Raw genomic sequence first — 21,178 nt, forward strand, 5'->3', positions numbered from 1 at the left:
TCAGAAGTGAAATATATATATTTGAAGTCCAAAAGTGATCATTTTCAAAAGCAGTTAAAGAGGAAAATTTTAAAATCCAAGTGTCAAATAACGTTCGAACAAAAGCTATATAGATTAGTTAACCCAAAAAAGTATAGAAGGACTAAATAGTTTTTTGATTGGAAAGAAAAAGGTTTGGGTAAAATCCCTGTTATCACAAAAGATGCAGAGTTTTGAACTTTAAAGCTGAGGAACAGTAGTATTGTACACACAGACAGGGAGGGGGCTTTTTATCTCAACGATGATGCCTGCTCTGAAAGCCGCCTTTATTCTTGGCAATGAAGCCGTTCTTTGGTTTTGGAATCTCATGAATATCCATCACCTGTATTGTCCTTTGCTTTTTAGCTTCACAAAAAGCAAAAACAATACATCAACAGTCGATAAAAAATCCAACTAGAGCAACTAACTCTACTTTTGCTATTGCTAATAATACGGCAGTATAATATGCTAAAATCCAAAACCACACCATTTTGAGCTTCTTGGTAATTCTCCTGAAGCCGCCTTCTTGCTGAATTCAGCCTCTCAATATCTATAGCGGATTCCCTCGGAAGAGGTCTCTGCAAATACCCAGTAAACATAAATCATAATGTTGTCGTGCACCTAACCAACAATAACTAGATTGGATGCATTGTATTTCTATATCAATTAGCACCTACAGGCTAAAGACGGCTAAAAATCACACATTCAAGAACCAAGTTAGTCATATTGCAATCACACGAGTGGATGATTGAGGAATAGATACTGCAGCAATCACCATCTCTAATATGGAAAAAGATTCATGTGAAAATGAATGATGCAATAGTAGTCAACTGTATACATATTGGACCTGCCGACCTGCTACTATTATTATTTGGGAAGTAGTTGAGCTAAACTATACCAACCTAACTTTAGTCAAACAATGAAAGAGCTTCAAGTCACTCACTATACACTACCCTCAGCAGGAAACCCTTCATCTCATTATTAATCAACACACTTTCTTTAACTAGTAGTGAAAAGCATACTATAGTAATAATGAATGTCGTACTAAACCATGCAAGTATACAAGAGTTGAGCATTATACACTTGGGGGAGGAGCCGAAACAGGTTTAGGAGCAGACTGCAGTGGTCTAGTAGGGGTTACATTCCGTTGGGGAACTGGTTTAGGCTTGTACTCTGATTCTGAATTATTCCTGTCCGAGCTCGAACTCCCATCTAAAAGGAAAACGATTGGTCAAAGACGATCAAATGCATACTAGAGTAAGTATTAGGCAAACGGACAAAAATGACGTGTTAGACTGATACTCACTTCGAGGATTCGGTGAGTATGCAAAGTCAGGAACCTGTAAAATTCAAAAAGAAAAACAAAGAAGTTAATACAGAATGTCAAACTTAGAATCCACAACGAATGGACCTCCGACCATACGCTCTTTCTTTCAATCTGCCCTCCACGCGCTTTTCTTAAACAACCGAGAAAACAGACTAGACACAAGTAAAATCCTTAAATTTACCTGATGATTACCATTCTGTTGATTCCTCCGTACACTCTGTTGGGGCGAGTCGTCATCAGCAGCTGCCCCATTACCATACCAAAAATAACTCATCAGTATCTTCATCATCTTCTAGTCCGTGTTTTCGTGAGACAAAAAACACAAAGCAGAGACTATATTGGTTTGTGTGGATAAATTACCAATAAGATTTGCAGACTCATGTTGCTCAGGCGGGTTGAGCCTAACCCAATCATCAACAGTTCCTTTCCATTTTCTGGCACAAAAGAGAAGAAAACTAAAATCAACTCACCCAAAAAAAGGGGATCACATAATCTTGCAGCTGTAACTACTCTTCAACTACTTCATGTCTAGAAAATCACAACAAAATTCATGAAAAAATCAAACCTCACAAGCATCTTCACCAATCTCCTAACTTCACTTGATGGATGCTTCCTCAATTGATTCACATGCCTTCCAATATCAGTGTCCTAACAAATAATTTCAATCCAAACACTAACTTAATGGAAGAAACAACAATAAATCAATACAAAAAAAACAAAAAGCAAAATAAAAATAGTCACCTGAAGAGCTTGGAATGTAATATCCATATCTGCTAAATTTTGAAGCAGGTCAACCACATCCTCATCCGACTAATTCATAAGTTTCAGCTCATCATTCATCAATAATCAATCAATTCAAACATAAGGTAAAATAAATGATAAAAAAATCTACCAGCTGTGGATTTTCAAGCTGTTGTTTGATTGTTAGAATTTGAGTTTGTTCATCATCATCATCAAACAATCCTCCATACGGATCTGCATCTTCCTCTTCTTCATTCTTGTCATTACTATTCTCCTTCTCCCGTTGATTAGACTCCGGTGTTAACGGACTCTTATTCATCATCATCTCCACATTTCTAGTACCGTTATCTAACCTATGCTGACCATTACCAACGTCATCTGAGCTCCGGGAGCGCGTGAAGTAGAGTTTTTCAACGATTCCATCACGTCGACGTTTCAATTCATCGGCACAGTCAACTGCAGCAACAGAAATCGCCGCATCAATCATCGTCCATACATCTACCTTGGACTCCGATAGTATCAACCGGAATTCATCCAAATCCATTAGGAATACTTTACCGGAAAATTTGTTCAATATGTTATTGAAAATTTACATGAGTAGATCCATGGATGAATCAGAAGAAAACGACGCCGTAATAGGAAGCATTTTTGTTAGATCTGATTATGGGAATTTTTTAGATGATTTTTACGAGTCGTCTTCACAAACCAGACAGAGAACAGCACATAACTAGAGGGGTAGGGGAGAAGAATATGGAGGATTTTTTTGGAATAATTTTTATTATTCTTTCTCTTTGGGCTTATGTTTTAGGTTACTTTGTTAATTATGACAAAAATTTTGGGAAGCTAAAGTGATTAACTTTATCACGTTTTGATTTTCGAGAGTCAGTTTGGCTAAGTTTTAAATAAAATGTTAGTATGTGTTTTTATTTTTTTAATTTTGAAGAATATTTCAATATTTTGTCTGTTTTTTTAGTTGTAATAGTTTTCTTTTTTTAGAGTCAGATGACATGAATTTTGATTAATATTGTATAATGTATTCATTATCATATTGATTAAGTTATAATTTATAGACTTTATGTATAGCTTTTAGATGTATAAAATTTTATTTAAAATATCTAATTAAATTTGTAAATTAATTAAATTGACTCTCGAAAAATGTAATATGATAATTAAGGCTTCATTCGTAGCGTTTTTTGAGAGTTGGTATGATTAATTTTAAAATTAAATTAAATGAATTTGATTTTTAAAAAATTTATATTCAAAAATATACATAAAATATGTTGAAAAACACATTTTTTATTAATAAAAATATAGAAAAAAGGAAATACATGATTTTAATTTAACATTTCAAAAAATATGTATTCTTATATTTTATATGAACTTAAACTAAGACGCTTTAATTGAAACGTAAAATTAGTCATTTTTAATTAATACTAAGGGGTGAGCTGTGAAGCAGCAAATGGTTCTTGATGCTTTTGTGTTTTCTCTCTCTATATATTTATATATATTTTCTCTCACTAGAATGTAGTGGGCATTTTTGTTTGTATATTATGGAAAGTGTATTAGGCAAGTGGGATTGGTGGATTTGGCTTCTTATGTTGGCGGGCTAATACTTATCTTTATAAAATACTTTCCTCCAATTATGTATTTTTTCTATAAAAGTTAAAAAGGGAAAAAAAAAGTTTTTAAAAAATGAATATTATAAATAAGGGAGTAATATAAATTGGTTTCTATTTATTGAAAATATAAATATAAAATTGGATTATTTGGATAAGTTTGACCATTTTATTGAAGTCTTTTGACACATGTGTGTTTTACGATATGATAAACATAAAAATATGAAATGTTATTCAATAATAATTTTGTTCATTGCTTATTATTTGGAAAAATATTATTGGACATTAATTTTATAGTATATTGGATAAGTAACTATAGATAATAGAGAGTGTTTATTAGTTAGAATAGATAAAATAATAATTTAATTTTTAAGTTAACGTTTGATTATAGATTTTAATTTAAAAAAAGATTTTGAAGTTAGTTAGAAAAATAATTTGTGGATATTGTAATTGTATTTGGACATCTATTTATTTAGAAAAAGATAAAAGATTTTTTTTTTGAGTGTTCATCCCAAAATTGGTATGGATCAATTTTTAAATTTTGACATTTAAAAAAAAAAAGATAATTCATGAACAAATAATAATCTATTTAGATTCGAGGTGTGATTGTTATGGTATAATTTGATAATTTCAATTTACATTTTTTATTGTAATTTATGAGACCCATTATTTGACCAAAATAAAAGAAGACTGAATCACAATACATCGTCATCATTTTTTTTAATTCAATTTCATTTTAATGACAATAAATAACAATTAGTGTTGAAAAGTTTAAACATATTATAAAATAAAAGTAATATAAAAATATTAATAAATTTGTCTAATTCTTTTACATGATATATTTATTTAAAGTGCATAGAAAACGATAATAAAATTGTAATCCTCTATTATAGAAAATATATAAAATATTGTCATAATATGAAATTAATTAATCATGATAGTGAAAGCGAAAGATCATAAAGAAGGTGGGGATATAGCATTAAAAATTTTAGGTCATGAAGAAGAAGGAACATAATGATAAAATCTAATTAGGAGATAAAGGAGATTATATACAATTTTTATAATAAATTATTGTCTTTTGATGATTTTGTAAAACTGAAAAATATCTCAAAATTGAATATAAAAATAAAATATTAAAAGATGAAGAGAATGAAAATAAAAATGAAAGAAGAGTGCTTTTTTATCTTTTTTACTTTTTAAGTGTTATATCTTTAGTGTTCATAGAAACATAGAAAAAGATTATAATATGACATTAATTATAAAAAAATTAAAGGAAAAAATCATGAAAAAGGTAAAAGACATAAAATGAAAGTAATATGAGACAAAATACTACTACGAAGCAATAGAGAGATAACATAGGAGACAAATATATTCAAGTACATAGAATGTAAGCTCTTGTACCTTTATTTTTATGTTGTTGATAAAAGACATACAAAAGATTATTATAACATGACATTATTTATGAAAAGTACAAAAATATATTATGGAGAAGGTGGAAGACATAACATTAAGAATTTGAGGTCATAAAAAAGTCGAAACACAATGGAGAAACAAAAAAAAAATTATGAAATTACAATTAGTGAGTATCCATATAAATAAAGTATTTATTATAAATTTTGACGCAAATTATTAGTTTCGTCATCGAATTATTGACAATTTTAAAAGTATCCCTTTACTCGATTAACTTAATTTAGATATATCTCGACTTGTCACATGACATAAGTGGTCTTAAACTCTTGTATGAGCATGAGACCCGTGATAAAAAATCCAGAGAAGTGTTGTAAATGCCCCTAAATTTGACGAGAATTTAGGGTGTTTCCCTCATGTTTCAAGATAGAAGATATATTTAAGTTCAATAAGTCAAGTAAATGAGAGTTTTCAAGGTTGTCAATAGTTTTGAGGATGAAACTAATAATTTACGTTGTGTTTTGAGGTTTTTTCAATACTTCTCCTTTAAATATTCTCTATAAATTAGAATATTTGAAATAGGGGTCTATCTAGGAGTAGGTCATTGCGTTCATGTGAACTATGCTCTCCTCTTGAGATTATATAGCATAATATTACTATTTTTTACTCCCTTCGTTCAATGATAGTATTCCATTATATCATTTTGGGAAGTCAAACAATACTCCGCTTTATGAAATCAATGGTAAATTTTACACTTAGTTCCTAATTTACCCTTATCATTAATTATAATTATTTTCTCTATTACATTTTCAAGACATTATATTTATTATATTCTAAGGGTAATAGTAAAATGATCTTTCTATTTATATTTTCTTAAGAAATGTGGAAAATCAATAATGAACAAGTATTGTTGGACATATAGAGTAAAAAACACTTAAATATAAATTTGTGAACTCACAATTAGGTATCATATACTACGATTATGATTGAGTGCACCTATCTAAGTAAGGATAAAAATTCAAATCTTATATCTATCTCTTGTCTTTTTCGTTCTAAAATTTGATAATACTTTTGACATTCTAATTAATAATTTTTTCTTTCTTTTTTAGTTTTAACCTTTGAATTTTTTTCCAATTTGTCATATATATTGAAAATTCCTAATTATTTTAGCAATGTAATTTTTCTATTTAATCAAACCAAATGTGTAAATAAAACTATTTGTACTCGATATATATCATATAATCAACGAGTTCAACTGATCTCAATATCTTTTATATGAAAATCACTTTTTGAATGTCTCCTATAGGTTAGTTTGAGGTGGGGGGAAGTTGCTTTGATAGGTCGCGAGCTAGTTTAATTAGGAAATGGTTGAAAACGACTCAAAGTAGACAAAAGTCATATGCCGATGTAAGAAGAAGGGTTCTTGAGTTTGATGTTCACGATTAAGTTTACTTGAAAATCACACTCATGAAGGGTGTAATGAGATTTGGTAAGAAAGGAAAGCTTAGTCTCCGGTATGTAAGCCCATATCAAATTTTGAGACGTATTTGTAAGGTTACCTATGAGTTAGATTTTGCCAAATGAGTTGGCATCAATACATTCGCTTTTCCATGTCTTCATGCTTAAAAAGTGTGTTGGAGATCTGACATCCATAATTCTCCTAGAAGGGTTGCAAGTTGATGAAAGTCTCTCTTATGAGAAAGTTCTAGTTGAGATTTTGGACCGACAAGTTAAGAAGTTAAGGAATAAGGAAATTGCTTCCATAAAAAGTGTTGTGAAGGAATTATCACTTAGTTGAGAATGCTACTTCGGAGGTCGAGGCCATTATGATGTCCCGATATCCTCATCTATTTCCTTCTATTCCTACTCTAACTTTGAGGTAATGAGTTCCTCTTGGTTTGTTCTATGTTTTGGAGTCATATATGTGTGTTATGTGTTCCATGATTTCCTTATGATGATTATGCATGTTCTTGGAAAGTTAAAATTTTTAAAAATATGATTTTGTATGGTTTATTTCATCATGTTATTATGCACCGACTATGAGTTGCATATATATTTCATGAGATAAAAAGTTGAACATGTTTGAAAACAATCGATTATCGATAAGAACTAATTTTTTTATATAAAGCCCGACCTACATGAAATATCATTACTTAAATGTTTTTTCTTCTCTTTTTAAATAATACTTTCATAAACATTTTCTCTTTTAATAGTGCTATCATATTTTAGAAATCTTTTTTTTTCTTTTAATGGTGCTTTCATATTATTAGAATTTTCATAAAAAAGGTTTTTACTGCAGATGGACTATTATTTGAAAATTACAAATGTTCGTACGTTTTGTCACTTTTATTATGGAGAGTCAAATTATTAATTTTTTATGTTAAATCAAATTAAATTAATTAGATACTTAAAATTAAAATTTAAAAATTATTCAAAAAGTAATAAAATAAAATCTAAATTTTTCATAGTAATATAATTAAAAATTAAATTTAAAATATTAATCAAAATTTATATAATTTAACTATAAGTTAATATAATAAAAACTTCAAATCAAATCGAAATCAAAGATTAGAATGTTCCTAACCGACTGGACAGCCTTAGCCCAGAGTGAGGGACAGGGTCGGTGCCTGTCATAAAACTCTCACTTAAATAAATGTGTAAAAAAGTATGAATTTAATTTAATTTTACACAGTTCTAAAAAAAAAAATTTAAAACTTACTATCTAAAACAAGTAATATATATTTATTTAACTATAAATTATTTATTAAAGATAAAATATGATATTTTAAAATTAAATTATTATTTAACGTAGAACAGAATATGTTTTTCTCCTTTTATAGATTTCATTTTAAAATATTATTTAAAGATTCTGAAAACTTAAATTTTGATCCTATTTTTTTTTTTAATAAAAATGATTCATTTAGTTGTAAAAGTTGTTCATATAAAATATTTTCTTTTCTTAATCTAAAAATAATTTATAATATTTATTTCCTTTTTTTTTGTGCCACATAAATTTTATTAAAACTAAAGAATATAAAACATTTCAAAAGGAAAAAAAAGAAAAGAAAAGAAGAAGCCTTGTACCTTAGTTTATCAAAGATTCTCTGTATACAGCCAGCCAGATATATATATATATATATACACAGGTGTATGCAATGATTCATACAAAAAATTAGAGAGGCTGTATTGAGTGTTGTTGACAGTTGATTAGCTGGAAGCATTTGCTGATTTGCTCTTTCTGTGTGTTTTTTACCTCTTCTTCCATTTAGTTTAACAGAGCAGAAGTTCAGCAACACCCAAATATAGGTGATTCTATTAAAAAAGCTGTCTTTTTTTCTTAACTTGAACTATTAGCATGAAATTGGAACTTAGAGTTTATCTGTACACCTTTTGCTTTGTGGGTTTTTGTTTTTATACAATTTAAGCTTACTTGCTGATGAGAAATTTTCAAGATCTTATTTTTATTCTTGAAATTTAAGAGGGGGTTCAAGTTTCAATGTGTATCGGATTGTATTGAGAGGGGAAGGTTGTGAATTGTTTGTAGATTTATGGGTTTGGGTGGTTTTGATTCTTTTCATTGGGAAGTCTGTGGTTTTCTTCTGATGGTGTTTTCTTTTTCTGTATATGAAGTCTTTGGTGGTGGCAATGAGGTGGGGAAGTGGTTGAGTTTTGGATAGTGGGATTGTATATGTATGTTTTTTTGTTGAAGATGATTTGTGGTTTCTTGATGGATAGAGGGAGAAGGTAAAGAGGGGTAAGTTAATGGTTGTTGATTATTGTTATGGTCTAGTCCTAGATGGGGTTTGTATAGCTATTGCGCCTTTGGGGTGTGGTTTTCCTGAGATTGTAACAATTGTGGTGTTTTGGATTGGTGTAACTGGTGGTTTTGTAGGAAATGTGAAGGAGAGCAAGTTTTGTAGTGTTGTTTCAGGTTAAGAATGTGTGATTTGAAAAAAGGAAATGACTTTGGTATCACTCCTGCCTAGTTGAAGTGAGATATACTTTTTTGCCCATGTCAGCATTCTTCATCTAATTAGGTAGATTAGACAAATGATTGAGCAATGATTGTATTTCCATTTAGTTAAGCAAATCACACTAAATATTACTCAATTCCATATTTTTTGTATAATAGATACACTTTGAATCACGTTGGAGTGCTTAATAGGTATCAACCTTAGTTAATGAAGACGTGTGTCAACTTTAAGGGGCCCTTATGTATTTGGCCTTTTTAAAATTTTTTGATAAGTTGTTTGATGACAATTATAATCATATTTAAGCTTTGATGTTGACTGCTAATTTGATAAGCATCTAGTTTTTGGATTACTTGCTGAATTAGTCAAATGATTCTGGGTGGTGATTCTTTTAGATAGTATTGTTATCTTAATTTGACAACAGCCTTGTCTGGATGAAATAAAATGATTTTTAATGGAAAATATTCTAACAGAATGTTTCAGCTGCGGAAAATATTTCTAAGTATAGGATGTTTTGTTGGACATAAAGTTGATGGTGATTCTTTTAGGTAGTATCATTATCTTGATTTGATAACAGCCCTATATGGATGAAGAAAAATGATTTTTTAATGGAAAATATTTTCAAATGTTTCACCTGAGGAAAACATTTCTAAATATAGGATGTTTGGTTGAAAATAAAGTTGGTGGTGATTCTTTTCGGCAGTATTGTTTATCTTTTTCTGATACCAGTTTTGTCTGGATTCTGGAAGCATGTGAATTGTTTGGAAGACATTTATGACTTTATGTTGTAGATTTATGGCTTATCTACAATTCATAGTTCAGGGCGAACTTGTAGCCAAAAAGTGGGACTTGTGAACCCGTGGTCTTTCCGCAAAACTAGATATTTTATGAATATATTTTCTAAAATTGGGTATATATTATCTCTTGGCACCTGTGCTACAAGAAGGCTAAACGGTGCACTTGGTTGAATGTTATAATTATTTACCTAGATGGAATGAAAGACCAAATACCAAGTCTTATGAAGTAATCTGAAGGGAAGTCTGCGGATCTGTGTTGATGGTGGTTTTCTTTGTGTATATGAACACTTTGGGTGGAAATGAGGAGCGGACGTGGTTGAGTTCTAGTGAAGCTGGTGGTGCTACTGTATGTGTATGTCTTGTTGTTTAAGATGAGTTGTGGTTTCTTGATGGACAGAGGGAGAAGGTGAAGTGGGGAAAGTTAGTGGTTGGTGATTAATGTTATGGTCCCACATTCGCTACTCCTATGTAGAATTAGGTGTCACTTGGGGATTTCATAATTAATGACATAGTATTAACTGGTATCGCCCCACCGGTTGTCTAGGAAGGTGGAACAAATTACATCAGGGTTATTGATTGAGGCGGTGGAATGTGGGTGGCAACCCACAAAAACTCTGTAAGCAAGGGTCATTAGCATTTGTTTCAACTTGTCATTCACTCATTCTTTATTAATAAGCCTTCTTAAAATTGGCACACACAATTGTTTGAAGGTTTGCTTCTTCTACTAGGTGCAATGCTACTTTTGCAATGAATTCCTTTTTGTGTTTCTTCTACCTCAATCTCCACCTCCCCTCTCTCACCCAACAAACAAGAATGAGCAACTTCCATTATAATAGTTTCTTGTATTTACTCGCATTTGGATGTAGATTTCTGTGCAAATATATCTGTTTAATGCCCACTTTGCAAAAGAAAAACAGTGTCTTTTGATATGTGAGTTGCATGTTCTTATCTGGCATTTGTATCTGCTGAGACTCTGGCACTTTAATTTCTTGACGTTATCCAGATTTTCCCTAGATTTTGTAGACATGATTACTGAGCTGCTATGACATAAGTGAAAAATAAAGATTAAGTTCCCTAATGTTTTTAAAAAGTTCAATGCAATAAAAGTTATATTTAGTCCCTCATCTCTATTTGGCCTTACTCTCATCAGATCCAAACTTAACAACCAAGATGATCCAGTTGTTCTCCAGATAATATTTTAACGCAGTTTTTTCTAGTTGCCCCTAATGCATGCATGATCTCGATCAGAATTCTACATTGGTTGTGGATGTGTTATTTGGTTCTCTGTATGGTCCTGATCAATACTAACTTCATGAGCTAGAGGCCCAAGGTCCATCCCTTATAATGGTATCAGTGTCGGGCCAATCCTAATTCTTGGTTTATCCCATGTTAGTGATCCCCATATATGTTGTCCATACGCCAGTTGTAGTCTTGAGTGTGGCGGTGGAGGGGGTGTTAGAATTTCCACACGGATGCATGATAGACTCTGTTTATATAGTCTTAGGAAATCCTCACTTCATGTACTAACTTTTGGGGTTGAGGTCCTAATGTGCATATCTTATGAACCTTTGGAGCTTTTATCTCTTTCTCTAGTCTTTATGTCAGAATTGGATAGATCACATGGAAGGGCCTTACACGGCTGATCTTGATGAATGATGAATGAATTTGGGATCCAAAACAAAGTGAAGTTGGGTGACTAAATTGCAGGAAGTCAATTGATCAGAGACTACATTGCATTTCCTCTTAAAAAATATTAAGGACTTCCTTCTGTTGAAAGTTAAAAACAGAAAGAAGAAAGGATTTTGTGCTATTTGTGTTGAAGAAGTCCTAACTTTTGGTTGTCATGTCAGATGTGATGCATGGGGAAATATTGTTCAGTTTACTGTAAATCACATATAATCATGTTGGGAAAATGTGCTAGCACCTAAGCGATTACTTGTTATAATCGGACCTATGCTTATACATTATATATTGCAGACTGTCATAGCATGATATTAAGTCCGATCCAACAATTTTTTAGTTTTTATCAGTACATGGGACCTTAAGGCAAGTACTTATATGCTTCTAATGCACAAAGGAAGCTCTGGGCTTGTTTTTTCATCTTTATTACTGAGATTGTACTCATGTTCCTTGGTCTGGGCTTCCGAATATGAGCCTATTTACTTCTATTATACGTGTTTCCTGAAAGATTTTGAAGGTTCTGATAAAATTCTTATTCTCCAGCTGGAAAACAAGTGTAATGGCGGTAGAGCTTGTCAACTCTGCAACAAGTGACAAACTCACTGAAATAGATTGGACAAAAAATATTGAAATATGTGAATTGGTCGCACGTGATCACAAGTATGGCACTTTCTTTCAACTCTCTCTCAAATTATTATTCTAACGGTAGTGCATATTATATTGGAAGTTTTAGATCTGTTAGCTAAAGTCTTTATCTGGCATACTTAGGTTTTTCTTTTTACTTTGATTGTTACAGCATTTGTAATCATTCCTTCAAATAGAGACTTCACTGTTTGAGTATATTATCCCCTCTGTCTCATTTCATGGGGCACACTTTCTTTCTAGCATGTCTAAAAAAGAACGAGACCTTCTATATTTAGAAACAACTTTTAAATCTTTTCATTTTATCCTTAATGAGATGATTTATAGTCACACAAATGTCTATGACTTGTTTTAAACCGCAAATTCAAAAGTATTTCTTAAATTCTGTGCTTACATATTGTCATATAAAATGGGACGAAGGGAGTAGTATTTAGTGTCGAAAGTTACCAAAAAAAGGGGGAAAAATAATGGAGCTCCCTGAGCTCATATTTTGCTACGGTAGTTGAAAACTATTTTCCTCCCTAATATTTTAAAAGACAACAAATTTGCAAGTTTCTTTTCTATTGCACCAATGAGGTGGCTATTCTATGGCACCTTAGTTAATATACATGGTTAATCTTCATTTGCATGGTCCTTGGGACATGCCGAAGTAGTAACCACATACTGAATTTATTTTTATAAGGATTGATGAGAGAAACTTATACAACTTCTATATTTCTTAAAAATCTCCGGTTCACTTGTTAAAACCAAGTTCTTGCTAGTCTGGGGTGGACCTTCAATTTTTGTGCCGAATAAGTTTTCTAACAGAACTATGACTTGGCATTCTTCGTTACTTTTCAACCAAGCATTCAACTTTCATCTTATTGATGACTCAAGGACGTGATATTTCTTTGATTTGAACAGGCAAGCTAGAGATGTCGTTAAAGCTATAAAGAAACGGCTGGGAAGTAAAAGCCCGAACTCACAACTCTTCTCAGTAAACGTCAGTACTTTTAGATTCTCCAACGTTTTTCCATCTCATTAGGAATAATGTTGTCCATTCATTCTATAACAATTTTTTTGCTGGTTTGGTAGCCTTTTTACAGATAGTTCATTTGTTGGTTAATACTTATTGGATTTTCACGTAATACTGCAGTTGCTGGAAATGTTGATAAACAACATCGGAGAACCTGTTCATAAGCAGGTTATTGATACAGGAATCCTTCCAATACTTGTAAAGATAGTAAAGAAAAAGGTCTGGTATTTTCACTTTTTATTTTTGATTGCCCCTCTTTGTGTTATTTAACTTTTCATGTTTAGGTCTTGCTAATTCTCCTATTATCTAAGGAAGTATTAGTTTTTTTCTTTCTTTTTATACAGTCAGATCTACCTGTACGAGAGAAGATATTTCTTCTTCTAGATGCTGCACAAACTTCTCTTGGCGGAGCTTCTGGGAGGTTCCCTCAGTATTATTCCGCATATTATGAATTAGTGGTAAGTAAACTCACCTTAACCTTACACATAACTGTATCCTATTGAGAAATATCGAATTTTTGCACTCTATTGGGAAAAAAAGGAAGAGTTGATGAGACAAGATGCCGCATGTAATCCTTAAAAAATATCTTCCTAATTTTGAGGATTGCCATCATCTGTTTCTTAGCTACTTCATTCTACATCCAGTGTTTATGCAAACCCATAAATAGCAGATCTATTTTATGTAAACTCAGTATTAAAAAGTGAGAAAGTTGACCAGATGATGGCTTAAAAGATTTTCGTAACTGGTAAGAGATTCTTTTAGTGGTTTATGTAAAGCAAAATATTTGGGAGACTTCCTCTTATCATTACTCAAAGAATAAAACGTTCTAAATACATGTGAAAAATAGGTTAACTATGGTAACTAGATATCTAAATCCCTTGAATCAGCTACAATATTTTGTATCAGGAAATTACAACTTACTTGATTTCGTATGCTCCCTCAAACTAGAGCATAATGTTGATCATGCGAAACTTGTTACAAAGGTTATCAACCTGAGATCCGTTCGATGCCTTTGTGAATAAATCATCTACTTGCTCTCTCGTCTTCAAAAAGTTAATTCACCATCACTATAGGAAACACAAATACATCAATGGCTGGAAACCTTCTTCCCCTATCTACACATTAATCAATAGTTCATTTGACAAGCTCATCACACTTTCCACATTAAGAATGGAAGCCTGCCTTATTGTATGCAACTACGAAGAGCAATGCATGAAACCAGAATAGGAAATTGCCTGCAGTTCACCCCCACCCAAGTGCTGGCTTTATTGAATTAGCAATGTCTAGTCCAACTGTGCTTCATGTAGCAAGTGAAATTCGAATTCTCCTGTATTTTCTATCGAAATAAATGACAACGTCAATGTGTTTGGTTCTTTCATGATACACCGAATTTGAGGCGATAGAGAGGGAAGATTGTTATCACACCAAAGTTGTGCCGGAGTAGGATGCGTCAGCCCAATTGCAGTTAGAAGATGATGTATTCATATAATCTCACATGTGGATTGTGTCATTGCTCGGTATTCAGATTCTACATTGGAACGAGATACAACACTTTGTTTCTTGCTTCTCTGTCATATTAAGTTCTACCAACAAAGACACAATTACCAGCAGTAGATCTTCTATCAATCTTTGATCTAGTCCAATTAAGTATCTGCAAAACACCCATGCCAGAATGCCCAATGGTGTTATATAATGTACCAAGTCCAGGGGTTCCTTCTAAGTAGCATAGGATCTGTTCCAGTACTGCCCAATATTTGACTCCACTCCCTTCTAAAAGAAACTGGGGTTGGGCTGGGGTTTGGTAAGCAGATAGGGGAAGTCATATATTGACTTCGTAAAGTTTGCATGGTGATCGATTTTGCAGTGCCTCCTCTCATTTCTTTTGTCGACTGTTACTCCCTCTGCCCCAAATTATGTTGCACACTTTCCTTTTTAGTCCCAAGAAGAATCTCACCTTTCTATAATTAGAAATCACCTAACTTTAAAATTGCCTTTTTACAGAGCCACACATTAGCCTAAGATTTGTTTAAGACCATAAATTTCAAAAGTCTTCCTCTTTTTCTTAAACTATGTGCCAAGTTAAACGGTGCCACATAAATTGGGATGGAAGGAGTACTTCTTTTTATGAACATCAATTTGTTTGCTTACAGGGTTTGATTGGATATTCCATCTTTTAATTTGAAAGGGTGAAGAATATGGTTCTCGTATTATTGCTATAAAAGTTGGACCAATACTGTCATAGTTTTTTTTCTGAAGGCCTTTTACCTTTACTCAAAGAATTATTTAACTTTGTAATCTTAACGGCGCAAGGAGCGAGGTCATCTAACATGAATCTGTCAAAAATTCGTGAAGTATATCTTTAGAATGTGTAATATGAGTTACTTGTAAATTCTGTGAATGCAGTTCTTTTTTCTTTACAATGAAGTATTGTCTGCACCATTGCTATTTTTGTGATGGTGTAAACCTCAGAATACCCTGGTAATGCTTGAGATTTGACTTTTCAGAGTGCAGGCGTGGAGTTCCCTCAAAGATCTCTTGTCTCCGCCGAACCGCCTGCTCCCTCAAATGAGAATAGAAATAATCAAAGAGACAACGACCATGTTTCTTCTAGATGTGAAATGAAATTCCCACAAGCAGCGCCTCAAAAAGTTTCGGACAACAGGTAAATGTCATAGCGTCAGATTTTTATTGGGAGAATAAGAAAGAATTCTTTACTACACTTCTCTCTCAGAATTTGGCATAACAGGTAATATTAGTGGTTAAAGACGTTGATGAATTAAAAGTTAGCTGTCTCCTCAGTTGAGTAGTAGTGGCCTGAATGGAGGAGAAGAATTCCTTATTTTTTCCCTTTTCTGGTTCTATATCCTCACTCTTGGTGCAAGCTGAGTGCCTGCTTAACCTTTCCATGGATACTTCTACCCAGACAGAGCCTGTATATTCTGAAAGAAAGCTCCTATTACATATTCAGGCTCCTATAGAACTTCTATAACAATTTTCTTCAACTCCTCTCTCTGTAGCTATATGTTTTGATGATATCGTTAGAAGTTTATTCCAGTTGGAAACTTAAAAATGATGTATAGTATGTTGTAGTATAAAAAATTTCACACTTTGGTCCAACCAGCTGTTGTGTTTCATAGAGATGAACTTATTAATTAGTAAGTGAAATTAAATGTGTTTGTGCCCAAGGCTGAAGGGGGTTCGACAAGTCTACTTTGTTGCATAGCCTTATTTCAACAAAGACCCAACCAAGAAAATCCATCTTGCGTAAACACACAAGTATTAAGAAGAAACAGAACCAAAATATCCATAGATAGTCTACTCTTCCCGTCTAATGAAGTAGTCAGAAAATCAGAAGTCCAGCAAGCCTGAAAAATCAACTTTCTTCACTTGTTTGAGGTCTGTTTATCATCCATTTCTTCCCTCCTTATTATAGTTTCATAGCACTCCTGTCCTCTTACTGCCTTGCAGTGTTTATTGTATAGTTTACGTTCTTCTTCTCACTTTTTTATGAACTACATTTTCCTTTCACTTTTCTCCCTTCATAGCTTCTTTCCTTCATCAAATTATTTGCATATGTTCTTGAGTTGCTGCTTCTCCATAGTCCTAGGTGAACCAAAATATCCATAGATAGCCTATTTTGTTTTATCTTTAGAAGTCAAAAAGTATTTTAGCAAGAGAGCTTCTATATTGTGCAGTATCCTGCAGAAGGCTGCCACTGCTCTGGAGGTTCTAAGAGAAGTCCTTGATGCTGTCGACCCTCAGCATCCTGAGGTATGTTTGTGTAATCTAACATTCATAAGTTTTACGTTTTTAACAGGGTTATGTACTGTGGTTGGTGCAAATGGAATCATTTTCTCTTCTTAAGTTACCGTTGACAAATCTACCTAATTTTCTATTTTTAGTGAACTATTGTAGCTTTTGAAATAAACGGTTTACTTGGATAAAGTAAGCTGCTGTCCAGGCAATTCTGTTTGATTTGCTCTTGATGTAAAATGTAAATATATATGTCAAAGATATGTTTACCAGGAAGAAAGTAGATTTTGTATTTAGATGATCTTTTTGGCATGAAAAAATATTTTTTGAGTTATTTTATTTGCACCGTCAATATCTAATGTGCATACAAACATGCCATTTTTCGTCTGAGTTACATAGGTCTTAGTTATACACATTGGCAGTATTGTTTCCAGCTTTCAGTCATTCCTATCTGATAAGCAGTTTTGACTCTAATTTCTTTTCCTGTGTTTTTTGGAGAAGGTAATCTAATGTTATTTGGGTTTGGAACCCAGGAGGTGCTGAGATATGGACTCTAATTTCTTCTTATTTTTTCCCCAAAGGGAGCAAAGGATGAGTTCACGCTTGATCTTGTGGAGCAATGTTCATTTCAAAAGCAACGAGTAATGCATCTTGCTATTAGTTCCAGGTAATGCTTCCTGACTCCTGACTTCAATTTCTATATTCTGGTCAATCTAGAAGCAAGGAAAACCACCTTATTTGCACAAATGACATCTTGATAGACCCTTTTATTTTTTACCAAACACACTGACTCACTGAGTTAGTGACAGACAAAAGGAGCGCCATATTAAGATGCATTTTCATAAGGGGGGATATGCAAAATTAGGCATGAGTTTGGCTCTACAACTTCTCTGCTATATGATTTCCTTAGAGTTTGCTTTGTTTCTTTCCTATTCCATATGATATATCAGATAGTTTATTGCTTAGGTTTCTTTTAGATGGGAAGGGAACGCTATGTTTGTTCAATTACTACAGCCAAAGTAAAAACTAAAGAACAAGTAGAACAAACAGAGAATGAATAAACTGGAATTCACTGTTCAACTCTGGAAGTATAATAAGAAGCACAACCGTGATGCAACATTCCATCTTCTCCTCTACATTGGATAAGATATTGAAAATTCACAAGATATAGAATCCCCCTCCCCCCAACTGACAAATATGAAGAAGTACGTGCAAGTTTAAGATATAGTTGCATCACCATCTGAATATCCTGAAACTATCTAATAGAGGTAGAAAGAAAGTTCAGTGAGATAAGAGGGACTTGCACATTTTGCACAACCACCCATCAGTGAGATAAGAGGGACTTGCACATTTTGCACAACCACCCATCACTGCACATATGATGTTGAAGATTAATCCATACTCGAATATTCCAGGGACGAAAAGCTGGTCTCCCAAGCTGCCGAGCTGAACGAGCAACTTGATAGAGTTCTCAAAAGACATGATGCACTTCTTACTGTTAGACCAACCGCTACATCAAATCCGCATGATCATGGCCAATCATCAGAAGAAGAGGAGCCTGAGCAGCTTTTCCGAAGGTAACGCCTTTTTAGAATACCAGACTTCACGTGGAACTGCCAGAAATACACTGGTAGTTTCTTTTTTATGAACGAACATTTTTTGATGCATGACTCCTGATAAGAGGTGGTGTATACTTTGCTGCACCTAGTTTTCTACACATGATGGTAATTAAGCATGGTTTCTCTGTATTATAACAGATGCATGGTCGTCCATTAGTCAATCTGGTTTGTTCCATTAAGTTTGTCTTGATGTTAGGCTCAGATATGATTGCATGATGTAGTGAACACTAGTGTTATGTACTTGTGTCACTCTCATAGTATTGTGAAATAGCCCAAAACTGTAAGGGGTCCGTTCTGTATGCTCGACAAGCATAAATAGTCCTGGGATAAAATTTTAGTACAACATTATCCCTTGTTGGTTATTAGTTCTGGGATAAGTTATACCTGTGTAGTATATTTACCGGGATAAGTTATTTATTCCAGAGGGGGGAATAATAGTATGAAGATTAGTTATCCAGGATAAAACAATGAAAATGACAAAAATACCCCTGAGGTCTCTCAAACCTTTCTCTACTAAATATGGTGGAGGGTAATTTTGTTACAAACAGTTTCTTCTTAGAAACTAAGCAATGCATGATCCTTTTAATACAATAAACCACACCATGAATAAGAAATAATACCAGAATAACTAATCCCACTATAACTGGTCTCATCATAACTTGCGGTCAAACCAAATGACCCCTTACAGTTCTCGCTTTTACCCACCTCATAACAACCAGTCTTTTGTACTTAGATGGATATTGTTTGGTTTTCAACAATAAGCTCTACTTGATAGGATAAGAAAAGGAAAAGCTCGGTTACAGCCAGAAGATGAAGGCAGCAAAGTAGAACGTCCTTTTGGCTTGCTAGGATCTGCAGTTCCAGGGGATATGCTACATCGTCCCCTTATAAGACCGGTGGTTACAGAGCAGAAGCAAGAAAACAACATTGAAAAAACAGCTGCTGTAGCAATTCCTCCACCACCCGCAAAACATGCTGAGAGAGAAAAGTTCTTCCAGGATAACAAGTCTGATGGCTCGGCTCCGTCCAGTCACATGAGGGGCCTCTCCTTACATAGTCGCAACGCCAGCAGCTCTCGCAGTGGCAGCATTGATTTCAGTGAATAGTATGCTTTCTTTTACCTGCGTCAAGCTTTCTTCTTGAGTGCTATTTTAAGATATGTATGTGGATATTGTGAGGGTTGAGGGTTGGAACAACATTCTTATATGCCAGTTTAAATTTGACAATCTGTTACATACATATACTATACAACAAAAATTTGTCTGCAGCTTCTTAGTTTTCTACTTGAGGAAACCCCATTATACATGATTTTTATCTCAGGTTCAAAACTCAGCGAAGGATAAAGAAAACACCGAGGTAAATATCCCTCAAATCGTCGAACACCAGATGAATAATCACTCTCCTATATAATAATAACATTAATAAATAACAAGATACTAAGTTTATGTTTTGGAAGGAAAATAGAATGGAAGGATATGCCTAAGATAATGTTTTGGAAGCAATTATTTATGTTTTGAAAATCTAAGTTGGACTATTATTAGTTTATATAATTATTAAGTGATAAAGATAATATTGGGAGGAAAAAAAAATCTTTTGATTTGTTAAACTAAACAGTTGAAAAAAATATTTTTAATAAAAGCCAAGTGAAATAGTATAGGGGTGGGGGTTTATGCCTGAAATAAAAGTATGTTTTTGAAAAAGAACTAAAAATAATTTTGTTAATAATTATTATGCTTTTACTAAATATGTTTCATTCATATGAAGAAATAACTTAGTCAGTTGGAAAGAGATATATTAAAATTTAACATTATTTCTATATATGATTGGAAGCTGAAGAAGTAATAGCATAACATTATTCCTATATATGTCAGAGATTTTTAAAATAGATAATAATGTAATAAAATTTATGTTTATTCCTATTTTGCTTTAACGTCATCCCTATATATAGATATATTCATTTGCACTCACTTAAAAAATCAGAGTAACAATTATTGAAGAAATAAAAATGGTTTCTCTCTTTACTTCATACTTTCTTCCTTTAGTACTTATCGCAACCATTTTCAACTTTCAAACTTCTTTATGTGACATTAATGCAGACGAGGCATTAATAACAGGTATATGTAGACAAGTACAAGATCTTCAGTTTTGTTTGATCACTTTTAGACAAATCATACCTTCTCATCCATATGTTCCTGAATTAGTAACCCGAGCTGCTATCACCAAATCATTACAAAATGCTAATGACAACCGTGCTTTCGTAGAGAAAGCTATAACAAATGCAAAAGACAAAGAGACCAAAGACTTGTATAGTATTTGTGACAGCAGTTATGGGTTGTTGATAACCGTGCTTCAAGATGCTGCTAAATCCTTAACTAACAAGGATTACAATGGCTTGGAAAATGACCTGGCTAAGTGTCCCCAATTTGTAAGCGACTGCCAGAATGTACTCGGTAGTAAAACAACGCGTGAAATGGTAGATAGAAGTAGAAAACAGTTTGATCTTGTATTAATGGCAAAAATTGCTGAACAACTCATTAAAAAATAGGTCGTTTATGTAATCATTGTAAATTAATTTGTTTTTCAATCAAAAGA

At 32.9% G+C, this 21,178-nt stretch overlaps 3 protein-coding genes across 4 annotated transcripts; 2 read left to right on the forward strand and 1 right to left on the reverse strand.

Annotated features, from left to right (window-relative positions):
• Positions 1-90: 90 nt before the first annotated feature.
• Positions 91-2,877, reverse strand: LOC107004965 (probable mediator of RNA polymerase II transcription subunit 26c). 2 transcript variants are annotated; one of them, XM_015203403.2, is made up of 9 exons: positions 2,238-2,873; positions 2,087-2,155; positions 1,911-1,993; positions 1,706-1,779; positions 1,527-1,588; positions 1,325-1,358; positions 1,100-1,230; positions 506-596; positions 91-384 (listed from the first exon to the last, which is right to left on the reverse strand). In XM_015203403.2, exons 1-9 carry the CDS (start codon positions 2,628-2,630, stop codon positions 275-277), a joined length of 1,047 nt encoding a protein of 348 aa, XP_015058889.1. In that variant the 5' UTR covers positions 2,631-2,873; the 3' UTR covers positions 91-274. The 2 variants fall into 2 exon arrangements, with proteins under 2 accessions (XP_015058889.1, XP_015058888.1); XM_015203402.2 differs by having other exon boundaries at positions 92-596; positions 2,238-2,877.
• Positions 2,878-8,160: 5,283 nt separating this feature from the next.
• LOC107005026 (TOM1-like protein 5) lies at positions 8,161-19,853 on the forward strand. Its single transcript, XM_015203483.2, has 10 exons — positions 8,161-8,415; positions 12,101-12,217; positions 13,103-13,181; positions 13,335-13,433; positions 13,559-13,672; positions 15,719-15,876; positions 16,910-16,985; positions 17,549-17,634; positions 18,383-18,544; positions 19,362-19,853. Exons 2-10 carry the CDS (start codon positions 12,117-12,119, stop codon positions 19,690-19,692), a joined length of 1,206 nt encoding a protein of 401 aa, XP_015058969.1. The 5' UTR covers positions 8,161-8,415; positions 12,101-12,116; the 3' UTR covers positions 19,693-19,853.
• Positions 19,854-20,591: 738 nt separating this feature from the next.
• On the forward strand, positions 20,592-21,131 carry LOC107003546. The gene has a single exon (XM_015201883.1). It carries the CDS (start codon positions 20,592-20,594, stop codon positions 21,129-21,131), a length of 540 nt encoding a protein of 179 aa, XP_015057369.1.
• Positions 21,132-21,178: the final 47 nt, after the last annotated feature.

The sequence above is a fragment of the Solanum pennellii genome, chromosome 11, assembly GCF_001406875.1.
Source record: "Solanum pennellii chromosome 11, SPENNV200".
Classification (NCBI taxonomy): domain Eukaryota; kingdom Viridiplantae; phylum Streptophyta; class Magnoliopsida; order Solanales; family Solanaceae; genus Solanum; species Solanum pennellii.